The sequence below is a fragment of the Dermacentor variabilis genome, unplaced genomic scaffold (genome assembly GCF_050947875.1).
Source record: "Dermacentor variabilis isolate Ectoservices unplaced genomic scaffold, ASM5094787v1 scaffold_12, whole genome shotgun sequence".
Classification (NCBI taxonomy): Eukaryota; Metazoa; Arthropoda; class Arachnida; order Ixodida; family Ixodidae; genus Dermacentor; species Dermacentor variabilis.
Window position 1 is genome coordinate 15,489,183 of NW_027460280.1, and position 17,049 is coordinate 15,506,231.

At 42.6% G+C, this 17,049-nt stretch overlaps 1 protein-coding gene across 10 annotated transcripts in view; it reads left to right on the forward strand.

Moving 5' to 3' along the window:
* LOC142566104 (WW domain-containing adapter protein with coiled-coil-like) overlaps positions 1 to 17,049 on the forward strand; it is a 448,398-nt gene that overhangs the window by 67,938 nt on the left and 363,411 nt on the right. For 9 of the 10 annotated variants that reach the window (XM_075676876.1, XM_075676877.1, XM_075676884.1 and 6 more), the window contains one exon: positions 15,970 to 16,017. The exons of the other annotated variant lie outside the window; for it this stretch is intronic. In XM_075676876.1, coding sequence (XP_075532991.1) covers positions 15,970 to 16,017 — 48 coding nt within the window. The remainder of the gene's footprint in view (positions 1 to 15,969; positions 16,018 to 17,049) is intronic. 10 annotated transcript variants of the gene reach the window in all.

Here is a 17,049-nt window from a genome sequence, read left to right on the forward strand (position 1 = left end):
AAATGTTGTACTGGATGCCTTGTCTTGCAAAAGAGAAACTCTCCAAAGGAGTCAGTGAAAAATATGGCCCCTGTGCAATATTTCCACAGAGGTGGTTAAACAGCTCACAGGAATTATGATGCAGCGACATGATTAGGAGGTTGAGCTTTTGCATTTTCTCAACATAAAACACATTTCTTATTGCTAGTGTGCTTATCTGCTGAATACATTTAATTCTGTAGTGTTTTAGACTCTACATTAGGTCATTCATCATTGACCTTGGAAAAGAAAACCAGTCATTATTATTTGCCACTGTAAACAACTTCTTTTAAGGTGCAGAAACTGTGAATCGTCAAAACGTGTTTTAAGTGCCACAATCACGATACGAATATGAGGCACATGGTTGTCTGGGGCTCTGGTTTAATTTTCACCACCTGGGGTTATTTTAACGTGCATCCGAAGCACGATAACTTTTCAAATTTTGTTTAACATACCTTACAGACCCCTTGACAAGGCATTGAGTAAAAGGGGTAACAAAAAGTGCAAAGTAACTTGTCAGTGTACAAACATACGGCTCAAATTTGCAATTTAACACAAAGAAAAGGAGAGGAATCGATGATAATGTGGTATGACGGCAAATATAAGGTTGGGCAGGAAAAAGCATAACACGAAAAAAAAAAAATATTGGCTGGCATTATACATATGGCAAAACTGCACACAAGAACTATAAGGTATACCAATCACAATGACAACAGTAAAAAGAAAAACTACAACCAAAGATAGACTGCCAAGTATGCGGATTCTAGGCGCAGGAACAGTTGGTGGGGTTTCGAAGGCGCACAATGGTAGGGCATGATAAAAATGCAGGAACTAATTGCGTGCACAGTAAAAACAAAGTGTAGGTGGACACAAAGTGGGATGCTGAAAAAAATAAATAGAAAAACACATGCAGTGGTACAAAAATGACAGATGTCTTTGGTCTTAAAGCTCTCAAAATAACAAATAAATAAATACATGGGTGGTATACAGAACATGGCACCGGAAGTAAAACAAATATGGAAGAACTAGTGGCAAGTTTTTATTGCAAAAAGAAAGAGTGCAGAAGTTGACGGAAACTATCCTGGTCTGGTTCGGATGCGATGTTGTCTTGAAGATCATTCTACAAACGTATGGCGCGAGGAAGAGCAGATGAGTTGAAGGCGTGAGTTGACCCATATAATCGCGTGAAACTTAAGTGATTATCCAACCGACATGATGTAATGAAAGGGGTATCAAGGTGAAGTGGGAAATGTCTGTTGCTGTATGCGTATTTGTGAAAAAGGCATAAAAGGGCAATGTCGTGACGAGCACTAAGGGGTTGAAGTGAAAGATTGAGCTTAATTTGTGTTATGTTTTATGGTTGTCACAATTGCGTGAAATGAAACGGGCAGCCCTATTCTGAACCGCTTCAAGCATGTTAATTAAATAATTGGGGTAGGGGGACCAGATAGGTGCGGCGAATTCAAGCTGTGGGCGAACGAAGGTCTGATAAGCTAGTTGACGAACGTTAGTGGGACAGTTATATAAATTTCGACATAAATATCCTAAAGATTTTGGAGCTTTTGCGCATATGGTGGTAATATGGTGAGACCAGGAGAGGTTGGGTGTGAAATGAATACCAAGGTACTTATAAGATGATGCCTGCGACAGTTGGTAATTGTTAATGGTGTAGCAGTAGTTGGAAATGTTTTGCTTGCGTGTGAAGGAGATTATTTTGCATTTTTCTGTATTCAGCGATATAAGCCATTTTTCACACCAGTTGTTTATGTGGTAAAGGTCGTTTTGCAGCATTAAAGGGAAGCTGAAACGGTTTTAAATTTCCATGAATTGCTGGGATTAGGAAGAACAGACCTAATAATTTATGGTTCCGAAATTTTTTTCTTCGTTTTGTTAATATAAGGGGCGGAAATCGCTTTCTAAATCACCCCCGCGGACACGCCCCCATCGCTTCCCGGAGTGCCGGGTGAGGTGGTTGCCAGAGGAGAGAACTGGCGAGAGTGATGTCATTCGCGGGGACCGAGCTGCCGGACCGGCGTGCTGGCATGTGCTGGCATGCCTCTTTCCGTCCTGCGCTTTACTGAACGACGCTACGAGAGATCTGCCGCCGCCGCCGCTCACGTTTGTTTTCTTTTGCGATTTTCGTAAACTGTTCTTTCCTTCTGTGCTGCAGGTGCACCTAGTTTGCAGGTGCACCTAGTTTAATGAAAGCCTGATTAGGCCCACATTGATGCACTCGAGAAACGCGAACATTTGCTGCCATTAACGTTGGTAACACAGTTTTAGAGTATCCGGATAGCCTTACGACAAATGCGGAAACGTGTTGTTGCTAGCGTTGCTATACTCTGTTTAATACATCAGGTGCAACGCTGTGGAGGCTTGAGATACTTCTTGCAGTGGCTGCGTTCACACTTAGAAAAAGTTCGGTGTTTTCTGACCCGATTTTTGAAAAAATTTTCCATATATAAGCTCAGTTCTGAATGAAAAAAAAAAAAAGAATTTACCCATAGAAACAATCCGTGTACTTATACGGCTGCTAACATGATCTTTTAAATCAATTTTCTTTTCGGTATTTTTTAATTGCAGCCCGTCGCGGCAGCTTCACGTGCATGCTCGCGCGAGCAAATGCCGCTGGCACGCTGCGAAGCATGGACGGAAACGCGCGCAGTAATAAATTTTGGTGACCGGACTTTGTGCTTAGCTTCCACGGCGTTGCACCTGAGGTATGAAATGGAGTATAGGCTTGCCTAGTGACATTCGACGTACGGTTGCAGTTATCGTGTTTACCACACGGCGGTGCTTAAACTGCATAATATCTTTATGTCAACACTAGCATGGAGCACGCATACCGATTCTTGATCGAGCCACAGTCGCAAAGTCGTCGAACCATAGTATGAATATTGCACATATAATACCTCTGGCCATCTCTGGATGTGTATGATAAGCAACTTCCATGACTGTACCTCGCAGCACTGCATGTGCGCGCTTTGAAACGCGGCACTTATGTTCGCGATCGTGTATCTACACTCAAAAAAACCACGGGACTTTAGACAAGCAGCGGCAAGGTGCTTGACATCGCGGAATTGCACCCGTGTTTACAATCTAATGAGAAGTTAGTGCTTCGGCATTCTTCCAGCAGCAAGTTCCCAGTGACACTTTAGCGCATTTTTTCTCCCGTCATTGGAACCTGCAGCTACATGAAAAAAAAAAAAAAACATACGTACCAGCTAAGATTTCCAACGTGCGAGAAGGTGCACACATCGCTCTCGCTGTTGGCATACTCAACATCGCCGTTGCTGCCATCGTTTTCCATATCGGCTGTCGGTTTGAACATGTACGGCGAAAATACAAGCTGTCCGAGACAGCGAGAATGTTCCATAATGCTTACAACTCAGCTATGAAGCCAGAACAGAACTGCGCGCTACGCTCTGAAACGGCGGTGCCGACCGGCGACTGCCGCGAATTATGTCACAGTGGCCCCGACCAATCACAGACAACAGCGGCATTCGCGTGATGCCCTGAGGCGCTGGTGCGCGTTTTCTTGAAAAAAACAGCCGCTTGCGTTTGTTTCCGCCCTTTTTGAACCAGACATTCGTGTTCAGGGGACTCAAAACTGTAGAATGCCGCAAAGAACTCATTTTTTTTCGAAAAGTGTTTCAGCTTCCCTCTAAGTGGTCGTCGGCACAGGTTATTGGAAGATATATGATGCAGTCGTCAGCGAAGATTCGTGATTCGCATGCAGGAAGAAATGTTTTCTGGCAAGTCGTCTATGTAGATTAAAAACAATAGGGGGCGAAGGACGCGCCCCTGTGGTACGTCGATGTTACTTGAGAAAGGGAGGATTGGAAATTGTTAATAACCGTGAACTGCTGGTGGAGTAGAAAGAAATTACGGAGCCATGATAAGGTTAGCGAGTCTAATCGAAGGGCAAACAATTTAGAAATCAGATGGCAATGGGGGGGGGGGGGGCGACGCGATCAAATGCTTTTGAGAAATCGAGAAAAATGCAATCACTCTGGAGGTTATTGTTCATGTTGCAATGTAGTTCTGTACTTAATTCTAGTAGCTGCGTTTCGCAAGAGAAACCTTTCCTGAATCCGTGTTGGTTGTTAAAAAAGAAATTGTTAGATTCTAAGTGTCGGTAAACATGAGAAGCTATTATGTGTTCAAGAAGTTTGCAGCAGATGCAAATTAAAGAAATTGGACGGTACCTTTCGGGAGTATGTTTATCACCGGCTTTATAAACACAGGCACTATTTTACCAATTTTCCTATTGGAGGGAAGTTAACCTGTCGCTAAAGATTGTCTGAAAAGGTGGTATAAAATGTTAGCAGAAACGGAGACAGTGTTCTTAAGAATTTTAGAGTTAATATTGTCAATGCCGGCTGAAGTGGATAATTTAAGGTTTTTAATTAGAAGTATTATGCCCTCGGCAGTTATTTCGATTGGTTCCATATATGGGAAGTCAAGATCGGGTACGTATGGAACGTCAAAATGGTCTTCCCGGGTTAAAACAGATGAAAACAATGTGTTAAATGGCGAGGTGCAATGACTGTCTGAAAGTGGAACATGATTGTCGTCTAGCAAAGATATCTGTTGCGGATCGTGATTGGGGGATACAAGTTTCCAAAACTTCTCAGAGTTAGATTTCAGAAGGGAAGGTAAATCGCTAGAGAAATATTTTTGTTTAGCAGATTCTACTGTGGAAGAGTAAGTTATCATAAAATCTTTGTATGCCTTCCATGCGGAAGGCGTGCTATGTCGTTTTGCTTTGCGGTATAAACGTTTCTTTTTGTTTCTAAGCTGCTGGAGAGATTTTGTAAACCAGGTGTTTGATTTATCGTTTTTAACTACGATTATCAGGACGTACTGATTTGCTAGCGCACACAATTTGTCTCAGTAAAGCACCCAGTTGTCTTCGATGGGACGACTGTCGAAGGATGGTAGGAATGTGTCAGTGTAGAAGGTTTCGAGTTTGGCGTTAATTTTGCTGTAGTTGGCTTTGCTGTAATCGCGAATTTTTTTTTGCTGCCGGTGCTGGAGAGTGGTGGCGGAACGTTAAGGGAAACTTGAATGAGTTAACGAGCACTAAAACCATCCATGTGTAGTTGGGTACCTATGGTTTCAGGAGCTGTCGTAAGGATTAGGTCAAGGATGGTTGAACCGCGTGTGGGTTGATTCACTGTTTGAAATAAGTTAAAAACTAAGGCTAGGTAGATAAATTCTGTGGACATGCAGCAGGGGGAAGACAACTGGTTCCAGTCTATTGTAGGAAATTTAATATCAGCGAAGATGTAAATGGTATTGGTGTGACATAACTTGATAGCCTCAGTGATGCTACTGCGCAGTTCGTTCACAAATGAATGGCTGCAGTCAGGAGGTCGGCAACAATTGCCGATGAGCAGAGTGGAAAACTTAGTTATGCAGGCCACCCAGATAATTTCTGTGTTAGAGTGTGCATTGATTACATATGATTGTAGAGTATTATTGCAAGAAGAACACCTCCGCCACGCCTATTTGTATGATAATTTCGGTATATATGAAAATTGTTACGATCAGGCAGAATTTCGCTATCTGTGATGTCAGGGTATAGCCACGTTTCAGTAAGGGCAAGTATGTCGCAGTCGCTGTCGTCAAGGGAAGACCAGACCAAATCCCGTTTCGGTAGTAGGCTGCGGATATTACAAGATGATATCGATAATGAGGAAATGGCTTGATGTGACTCAGCTTTATTCCGATCTTGCATGCACGTGTTAAACTTCAGCTATCTGCTAGCTAGAACAACTGAGCTAGTGTTGATATCATATATGTAGGTGTTTTTGTTAATATACAGACGGTTGACTGATACTTTGAAAGGCTTGTTTTGGGCTTTGGCAAAACCCACCAATTTTCACCTTGCTTGTCATGTCTGTGGAGAAATATCTTTGCTGATGGAAAATGTCGTTCCTTTTAATTTTCGTGCCGAAGACAAAATCTGCTGCTTGTCTTTGAAGAAGGTTAGTTTTGCGATAATCGCTCTGTTTTTTCCTTCGGTGAATTTGCCGAGCCTGTGAACACGCTCGAATTGTGAACTAGTGGTCGTTAATACTAATCATTCAGAGCAAAAGCTTATTATTTTTTCCTCGGCCTTGGCCCATTTTTCTTCCACATGCTCTTCAATGCCAAAAAAGAGAAGATTTGATCGTTGCTGCCTGTTTTCAGCATCGTCGCAACGAGATGTAATTTTTGCCTACTGATCTGAAACCTTGACCAGGGTGTCGTCAGTAGGACCTTCGGTGTTTCGCTGCAATGCAATTGTTGCCTCGAGGGCAGCAACTTTAGCGTTAACTTGATCTGATTTTTAGCCGTTTCTTGCTCGTCACTTACTTTTTTCAGATGAGCTAACATTGTGGCATGATCAGCTACTAGTTTGTCAATGCTTTTTAAGGCCGAAGCAAAGGCATCAGCTTCCGCTTTACTCATGGGGCCTGGGTTCGATTCAACATTGCCCGACAGCATAAGCAATATGTTTAGGACGTCTACCCTACATTGTTCCTAGAGGAGCTAGTCACTAACCAGAACACTTGATAATCACCTCTTCATTCTCCAGGATTACTATATCACATTAAAGAAGTGAGCTTGCATTTTGTTTTTAACTTTCTTTGCCCACCTTCCTGTACTTCTGCCTGGCTTGGTCAGCTCCTTGTGAAACCCGCCGTGGTTGCTCAGTGGCTATGGTGTTGGGCTGCTGAGCACGAGGTCGCGGGATCGAATCCCGGCCACGGCGGCCGCATTTCGATGGGGGCGAAATGCGAAAACAACCGTGTACTTAGATTTAGGTGCACGTTAAAGAACCCCAGGTGGTCAAAATTTCCGGAGTCCTCCACTACGGCGTGCCTCATAATCAGAAAGTGGTTTTGGCACGTAAAACCCCAAATATTATTATTATTATTATTATTATTAGCTCCTTGTGAAGTAGGCATTTCCTCACTATTAGAAAAAAAAATGTTTTGTGGCACCATTGTAGTGTGGATACTTGAATGCCCCATGCTTTACGCTAGTTGAGCACAGTCGCAAGCGCAAAAGGCGCTCATTGCACATGGTGCCAGCTTCTTTGATTGAATGGAAGTGCTGCGCCAATTGTGCTATCCTGTGCCAAAACTTTTGAGTTGCGCCAGCCTACTCTGAAACACAAATTTTTAATGCAGTAATTAAATTGAGTGGGTGTTCACTGGTAACCCCAAAGCCATAGCCGTGTGTTGGTGCTACTATGGACGTATTGTCAGCTGTGATGGGCCCAGAGAGCTGCTACGCCTTCCGATTGGCTCAGGCATTACAGAATGTGACCACATCCTGAATAGCACTCCTGAGCACCAAGGCAAGTAGTTCAAGACGTGGCATCTGTAAGTGTGGCCGGCACATTGTAACTTGGCCGGAGGGAAATGAATGTGCTATGCATGTTTATAATCTTTACATATTCGCATACTATGCAGCTAAAGATAATTTGAATAGGTCCTCTTTTTATAGGGTAGCCATGAAGATAAAATGCGCTATCAATTAAATGAATAAATTGTATACCATCTGTTGAGCGTGTAGCCCGCTTTAGTTTCACTGATGCATTTTAGTGCTTGCTTGTATGCCCTTTCAGTAAATCTGTGCCAATTAATGGTGAATGCCGTGCATGTAACATTAAAAATCTATTTCTTCCATGCACCATGTCCTGTCGCTGTTTTGACAGTGTTGCATGGTGACAAATAATCTGCTTCCTCTCGTGAAACTTCGTCACCACAAATCTCAAGTTGCAACAGTGATTGTCATTCAAATTTGGATTCTGTGTTTACTACATTTTCTGCACAACTGTATGATGCCAAATGAGACTTTTCCCACCGCAGAAAACATGCCAGGGATATAAAGTTTTGGTTTTAGTCATGGTTTTAGTCAATTTCAACTGCCAAATGGCAGGCATAAAGAAAATGCGAATGGCAGGAACTACACTCATGGCAACGATGTTCACGCTACGACTGGTGGGAACGAGCCTGAAAAGTTCAGTCAACCATCTTTTGGCGTGTAAAAATTGTTGCCATCTTAGTGGTTTGGGCCGATGGAGCATGGGGCAAGGCCGTGGATACATTGGCGCTTGTTCAAAAAATTGGTCTTCGACTGTATAGCCTGTGATATTAGGTGTATATGCAGAGCGAACCACCAGTGATCTTTGTCTCCTCTTTTGCCAAAAAATATCAAGTGCTTTTTCGTGTGAGAGAGGGGTAAAACTGTCAAACATGCAATGACCAAGTAACTTCACATATATTTTGCAACTTGTTAACCGGCTCTCCGAGTAAAGTGTTGCCAAAAATAAAAAAATAACCGCTTGCTTTGCATGAACGGCACTCTCTCTATATTGATGGGCGTTGGTCATGCACATCATGGGTGCTTTAATTGTGCATTAATCATTATTTAGGTATAATTTGCCTTTATTAGGCTAGTTTATCAATATGGCATCAATGCTGCTAAAAAGATATCATTAGAGTTAAACGGAATAATAGAAAAGGGTGATTTATCTTCAGTAAGTATGAAAAAGAAGAATAACCATCCCATTTATTGCAAACAAAAAGAAAATTTGTGAAAGATGAGAAATGACCGATAATGACATCAAAAGCCCAACCTCTTGGCACTGTACTAGTTTTTTTTCTGGCGGCAAAGAAAATTTGCAAAACTAAAAAAAGAAAAAGTAAAGCCAGTTCCATGCAGTGAAAGCTGTCAAAGCAGCGAAGCCCGTGGTCGTTCTCTCATGTTTGAACTTATGTTTAGCGTGATTTTCATGAACGTCTTTTGTCTCGTTGTTGTTTTGCTAGATTCGAGCTTTGTTTTCGTTACGTTTTAGGCTATTGTTTTGCTAGACTCCAAGGAACGACCGAAGGAGTGGTAGGTTTGCCATCTCTGTGTGCGCCATCTTCTTCACCTTTTCCACAGCCCGCACGAGCTCGGTGTTGGTCCGGTAGCCGAGGTACACATAACCTGCAAGGACCCTCTTCATTTCTCTTTCTGCGAGAGGGGCTACCAAAGTGTTGAGCTTGTGAACTTCCTTGTTTGAGCAGAATAACCTAATTCCGGCGAGTGCAACCTGCAGAGTTTCCTCAGTGGTGATGAACCTACTTTCGAACAGGGCAATCTCCTCTGGAAGCAATGCTTTCCCATCTCCGATCTGTGTGACGATGGTAGGCTTGCGCTTCCCGTTCTCGATCCGTGGTGGTAGTGGCTTCTCTCCGCTGGCACTTTGCTTGTGCTTCTCGCTGTCGAAGCTTGGGATTTGCGCGACATTGGTGCTGCCGCTGTCGTGCGAGCTTCCGCTGCCACTTGCGCCAAGCGGAATCCATGGCACGAAAGAGCGTGCACAGGCGAAACACTTGCTCCTATACCCTTTCGTCCCCCCTCTCCCGGTGCACGCTCCGTTAGGTGTGCTCCAATGCCGGCAGGGCCCCGCTCCTAACCTCGGCACACCCTCTGGCAGTGAGCTCCGGAACCTGCCCCCCCCCCCCCCCCCCCTGCGTGACACCGGACAGACAGCGAAGGCTCGACTTGGAACAGCTCCGTTGTTAATAGGCGATCACAGCTTGTTTGTGCGCCTGAAATCGCAGTGGTCTCAAACGTAAATCTCGTCAATGGGCTTATTTCATCGCGGTGCAAACAAGCAGCCGCGCTCTTTCCACGACACAATGGTTACTTCTGGCATGTATCTTTAGTCCTTATTGAATGCAAAGGTTACGATGTGCGTAAGATGTGCAGTTTACTAAGCGACAAGGTTTACGTTTCACAATGCTAATATTGCTAGCACACGGGTGCATTGTCACGTGGTATTTTAAATGTTCTTTAAATGTATTCAGAAGAAATTTTAAATTTCTTCTGAATACAGCAAAGGCCATGTTTGTTGAACGTTTACTTGGGTGTTTTCATAAATTATCTGCTGTGTTGTTTGCACATGGGGCAAAACATTTTATGTGGCAGTGATGCTACTGTGTGAAAACAGTGGCTGTGTGTATGTCAGTATCTTTAATAGCTTTTTTGTCTGTCATGCCTTACTGTTAAATTTCACAAAAGCTGACAAATATGCACATGGTCTTGTGTAGGTGACATCAGTTGCAGTTTTGAGATAAGTGTGGCTCTTCGTACTTGCAAGTTGCAAGACATCCTACATAACATAAGAAAAACCACAAGGAAATGACTTGGCATAAAATTTTGCTGTGTGCCCAGTCACGTCCGAATCGATGGCAACGAAAAAGCAGATGAATGTGCAACGAAAGCTCGACATAAAAAAATTATCAAAGTAAGAATTCCTTACACAGATTGTATGAAATTCGTGAACCATAAATTGAGAAATAAATGGCAGACTACATGGAATAATGAAGTAATAAATAAACTACACCTAGTAAAACCTGTCATAAAAGGATGGGAAGTCATGCTCACACCGAGAACGCTTCTTCGAAGTAATTTTATGTTGCCTTCGCATCAGACACACGCATCTTACACACAACTTCCTCCTGACAAAACAAGACAAGCGTGGCTGTGAAAAATGCGGAAATGAACTTACTGTAAACTGCATCTTATTAACATGCGTGCAACTAGAAACACTAAGGAAAAAATGCTTTACTTCGTTTTATAATCAACACATTCCCTTTCACCCAGCATTGATTTTAGGCGAAGATACGCTTGTGGATACCACACATGTTAATAGCTTCATGAGAGAAGCAGGTCTCATTGAAAAACTATAAATGAGCCTATCCACAACTTCATATTGGGATACACCTCACGCACCTTCTCATATTCGAGAAGACCGAGGTCTTTAGTTGGTTGGGATCCTCGGTGTCCTTGCCCAGACAAGGATATCGCTGAGGTGACCCAAATTTTTAAAAAGAAATTTGACCTTGCGTTTGGCGCATGATTGCCTGAGTTGCTTATGCGCCATTAAACCCTACACAACACAACTTGCAGGTTGCCTTGAATTACTTGTAAACGCATGCAGAGTCCTTAGTGGTCGACCTCGAACTGCCACCTTCCACAACTCCTCTTGCTAATGGGGATTATTAAAGGGTCTCTCTGTGATTGATGTTCATAGGTTGCCATTGCATCATACTTGGTTTGTATGTAATGACGTTTCATGAATACTGTAGTACCATCGTATGTCGGTTCTTCGTTTGTCCATTCTTTGTTTCAACATGAAATTTCTCAGATCATGATTGGCAGTGATGATCGAATGCAGCCGTGAAGCAATGTAGGCCAGATGGACAGTGAATGTTTATAGCTAAACATTTACATGCAAATAGATGACAGATAAAGCAAATGAGTTATAACTTGGAACAGTAGAGCAAGCAGTGTCTCGCTCTTCTACTATCTCGATGACTGTTAGAGCCTAGACTACTGTAGAGGGCTTCGTTGATTGATCAGCAATCCAGATTTCAGCCCAGACTCCTTTTAACATACATTTTATCGAGCCTCACTGATCTAGCAGCAATCCTTATTTCAGCCCAGACTAAGGGACAGTATATCGTCTGGATTAATATAGCTCAGACAAAGAAAAAGAGCGATAAGGCCGTTGACCTGTCTTACAGATGCAAGTGCCAATGAGAGTCGAAACTATTTTCTTTCTACAACTACTTTCCCTTCCACATTTCTGCATAGTCATGGCTTCAGCAACAAATGCTAGGCACGCACAATTTATTGCCTGGCCATTTCAAGCTTAGATGGCATTCCTAACCAGCAAACAGTTCAAGAGATGGTGTCGTAACTCCGTGTACATCAGTCTCACTCGATGTTTGCTCGTGGTGACAAATTATGACCGATGGAATCCAAACTCGGTGTTTAAAAGTGTTTTCCGAATGCATTCTTCGCATCCATACCGTGCCTCTATGGCGCGCACTGTGACTCGTCACTTGGCACCATGCAGGCTTTTCTTAGCACTTGAAAACAAAAGAAAGACCAAGCGGTTGCCACTCTTAGACCCCTGCCCCATACGCATAGCACATGGTCAATATTGTGAAGCCAGTCCAAACCTCGGTGGCATCTCTAGCCAGCAAAGGACTCTGGAGCTGGTGCTGCAACACCACGTTTAGCAGTCTAACTGAAGGTTCGCCTGCATGGGCAAATTATAACTGTCGGCGGAATTTGAACTCAATGTTTACAAAACCACGTTTTTGGAATCGTTCTCTGCATCCATACTGCGCTTCTACGGTGTGCCGCATTTCGATGAAGATGAAATGCGAAAACACTCTTGTACTTAGATTTACGGGCACGTAAAAGAACCCCAGGTGGTTCACATTTTTGGAGTGCGCCACTACGGCGCGCCTCATAATTGTGTGGTTTTGGCACGTAAAACCCCATAATTAAACTTTTTCCCTCGCATTGCGCTTTAAAATTCGTCACCCGACACCGCGCTGGCCTTCTGACCACTCAAAAACAAAGAAAACCCATGTTTTTGCCACCCGAATGTGTAGGGGAGTGGACCCCTGCCCTGTGCACATGGGCAACTCGCAATGAAGAAGGATGCCAAATTAGGATGCCAAATTAGGATGCCCAATTAGGGTGCCTTGAATACAAACTTTTCTGCTGAGTCTAACCTACACAGATGTGCACATGGTCTCGCCTTTCTTGGAAGCCGTCAAACAGGCTTGTTGCTGCGGACGACAGTCTGTTTTTTTCATTGTGGCCTGGCTGTGCTTTAAGACTTTTAGTAGCGCTGCTTGTAGGTATGAGGTCACAGGTTCGATTCCTTTCCATGGTAGCGCACTTTAGTGGGTGCGAAATGCAAAACTTTGCCAGCTGAATAAAATCAACCTGCAGCCTTACACGGATGGAAGGGCTGTGCCAATTATGCCATCTAGCGCCAAACCATCGAGCTGCACCAACCAGCACCAAAACACTAATTTCAAATAAAGTTGCCAAATTTAGCAGTCTGTGTGTGTTCAGTGGCAACCACACAGCCATGCATTGTCTAGCACTTAGCTCTGCAATCCAAGCCTAAGCAATCTGTTGCAGCGTCGGCGTCATTGGAGTGTTGGGGCTGCAATTGTAACTAGGCAACAAGAAAATGGAAAACAGTTCTATGCTGCACAATGCATTAAGAATGCTTTATAAAAGTGTTATGCATTTGTGTATATGCAAACCAACTAAAGGTGATTTGAACTGGCGCTCATTTCATGGGGCAGTTAGGAAGGCAAGCAGCACTGAATGAGTAAGGTCGTACAGCCTTCTCAGCGTGTAGCTTGTTAGTTTCGTTATACATTTTAGCACACAATTCTGCGGCATATTTGTATATCTGTGTCGATTAATTGGCAAACGCCGTGCGTGTGACGTTCTGAATCTATTTCGCACATGCACCACAACCGGTTACTGGGATGATAGTGCGGCACACCGACAAACTACCTACTTGCTTTCATGAAACTTCTTGGTCTCAAACATTAAATGGCAACAGCAATCGTCATTTAAATTAATTTGCACTCGGTACACTACTATCTGCCCGGACGCACCATACAAAATCAGGCTCTTGCTTCCGCAGAACACAAGCTAAGGATGTAAAGTTTCGTATTCAATTTTAGCAGCCAAATTGCAGTCGTAATTAAAAGTTCAGTGAAACCGCAAACCTCTGAATTAGCATTCGTGGCAACGATGTTCACGACGCAACTTGCGCAGATCGAGACCAAAAATTTTAATAAACCGCAGTTCAATGCTTCAAATATTGGTTTCTGTTTTACATTGGACCCGCTGTGGTTGCTCAGTGGCTATGGTGTTGGGCTGCTGAGCACGAGGTCGTGGGATCGAATCCCAGCCACGGCGGCCGCATTTCAATGGGGGCGAAACGTGAAAACACCTGTGTACTTAGATTTAGGTGCACGTTAAAGAACCCCAGGTGGTCGAAATTACCGGAGTCCTCTACTATGGCGTGCCTCATAATCAGAAAGTGGTTTTGGCACGTAAAAACCCTTAATTTAATTTTAATTTTTTTTGTTTTACATTGGCTCTCTGGAGCCCGTAGCAGAGCCATGAATAAGCACGAATAATTGAGCTTGTTAAATACATTGGTTGACGCAGACCGGAAAGCCAGTGAACATTTTTATACCCTTGTTGTTTTCAAAAATATCTCTGAGCTTTTTCTCGGAAAGCGATGTGAAATACTGGCAAACGTGCAATCACCAGTGCATCACTTCACATTTATTCTGCAGTATTCTGCAATGTTTAAGGTCTACAAAAATTAAATGTTACCAGAGGTGTTGACTGTACCTTGATGGATGTTGTTCATAGTGGCCACTGTGAACATTGTGCGTTCATTGTGCACGAATACGTTTAATTAGCTAAATTTATAAATTTACCTAATTGATGAGATGCCAGTGAAAAAGTTGTGGATGACGTTAGCAAATGACCGATAACAGCATTTTAAACAACCTAGGATTCACGAAGACTTCCTTAACGAGAAAGAAAGCCCGTGGAATAAAATAAAATAAAACGCTGTGACTGTGACAACTCTTCTGCACACTAAAAATTGCATCAATATTTACGCAAAGCTTGTCAAATAAGGCCACTGAAGGTCCCGATACAGTCTTTGACTGTGGGACCTCCTCCTGTATACTAAATACTTGTAATGTGACCCAACCTCTAATAATAAATTCTGATTCTGGGAACGAGCTGCGCACTTTTTTCTTGGCGCGTCAGCAGTTTTTTGTGCACATCTTCAGCCCCTATCAAACCCGAAGTAGTGCAATCTTTTAACGGTTTGCTTTCCGAACCATTGCGAGACCGTGGCCAAGGTTTGCACGTTCGTAATATACACAATGCACTAGATAATCATGTTTACGTCCGAGACCACCTATATTACTAGTGTAGCGACGCGTTCTCACGAGGATTAAAATATTCCCAGGCTTTTTCTTGTTTTTTTTTTTTTGGTAAGAAAGGATCACACAAGACCTGGATCGCTATATACACTGTTGTCAGTCATTTCTCGACATTTTCCACAACTTTTGCATTGGCAACTTATTGAATTAGTAAAGTAATAAATATTAGTTCATTAAAATTAAATACTAATTGCTTGTTCATAATGAATAAAAAAAAAACTCGACTAGCATTAACACAAGCCTATCAACATAGAGTGGGCACTGTTCACGAAAAGCCCTCGGTCATATTATTTTCTTAGCCACATTTGGTCGGCACATCCAGTATGTAACTCAATGGTGGTTCCTGAGAAACCTGTATGGGCTTCTTTTGCAGCTTCATGCCACAGTCAGGTGGTTGACAATTTTTCTCTGTCATGAATTTGCTCGCCTTGCGGGCTTCCACAGAAGTGATCTGGTGTAACTTAATATTGTTCTGCAAAGTCAAATAAGGGGCCCTTTTTCTTCATATGCCTGTATTTCGCTCATATTGATGTTTACCAAGCTGCTGCAAAACGGACAGTTCATGCTCCAAATTTGCTGCTCCCAGAGCTGCTCCAAAACTTCCTTGGCAGCTTCCATCCCTACCTGCCCTGCAGTGTCTTTACCCTTTCAGTGTCTGGTCTTTTTTGGAACTGATGCACCTCCAACATCGAGTTTATTTCTTGGATATTATAAAACATACACAACAGTTTATTTTTGGTTATGCAGAAGGAGGAAAAAGTGATAGGTGTAATGGCTCATGGTTCTCTTGGTATGGCCCTCGCATTTTTATCTGACGCCAATGACATGATGGGGCAGAAATGCAAAATTGTACCAGTACTTCACTGACACTGGAAGGTTTAATATTTTTAGTGTACCTTGTGTGTGAAGCCTTATTATTATCAGTAGGCTCCGCGGCCTGCTTTTCAAGTTCGTTGCATTTTGATAAGGCACCTTAACCACGTAAAAAGCTTGATTAGTTGGCATGACTGTTGACCAGACTACGCCTAACCTTTCCCAGTCTTATGTTGGCACCTCATTAATTGTACATCTGTTCCCATTTTTGCTGTTTTAATTTCAGGGTACATTAGGTACGTTCACGAGAGCAAGTACAAGAATTCCTCATCAGGTATGAATTTATTTTCTTCATGCTTGACCTGCTTGGGCAAGCATCGTCCTTCAATCTATACCAATGCTAGGCAATTAATTGCCTGATCTGGGTCTCCTCGGTTAATTGATAATTATATTTTTGTTGACCATACTGATAATCAGTGTTTGTTGTTGAACATCCTATAGCTCAAGCCAAAGGAGCCTCTTATTTCAAAGTGCATGGAGAGAAGTGAGTGCGGAAACATCATTACATTGTTCAGTAAAATAAGAACACAGACAATTAATATGCTAGTAGTAAGTAGCAATGTGAATTTCCTACTAGAAACAACATCAGTTCTTTTCCTAAGTGTAACAAAGGGTACAGACAGTTCTAAAACATTAGGCAAGTTTTCAAAACGTTACTGGTGCATATTGGGCCACGTGTTTTTCATAGTTTTAATAGTTACTGCATAGTTTCTGTAACAAAAAGTTGTTATTCAAGACAAATCTAGTTTTGGGATACCTGTTCGGGATATCTTGTCAAATAAGTTTGTGGGAATAAGGCCGTTAACGGTTTTTGATAGTGTGATAATTAAGTGATAGTTAACCAGAAGAATAATTGGAAGGAGTTTTTTTTAATTTACCATACCCTCAGGGCCAGAGGCATTATAGAGGGGAGTGGTATAAAAGAAAGTGTGGTACATAGGAAGTAAGCAAAATGCACCGGTTAATATGAGCAAAACACAATGCTAGAATACAAGAGGTTTCTTTCTATACATTGTTAGCTGCTGTGTCACAAAAAGAAATTCCTGGTTATACAATGTTAGCTAATGTTTCATGGAAAGGGCTGTTATCAGTAGTATTTATGATATCAGGGGGAAAGTGGTGTCAATCTATACATGTGCGAGCAAAAGACGGAAAAATGCTTTGTGTGGCATAGATAGGTCCCAACTTAATGACAGTAATCAGCACGCTGTGATACATAATGGGGTCCTGTAAAGAATTGCGTGTGCAGTGTAGGATGATGATAAATACTATAAAAGAGTGCTAGACGTGCAATTCTACGTCGAAC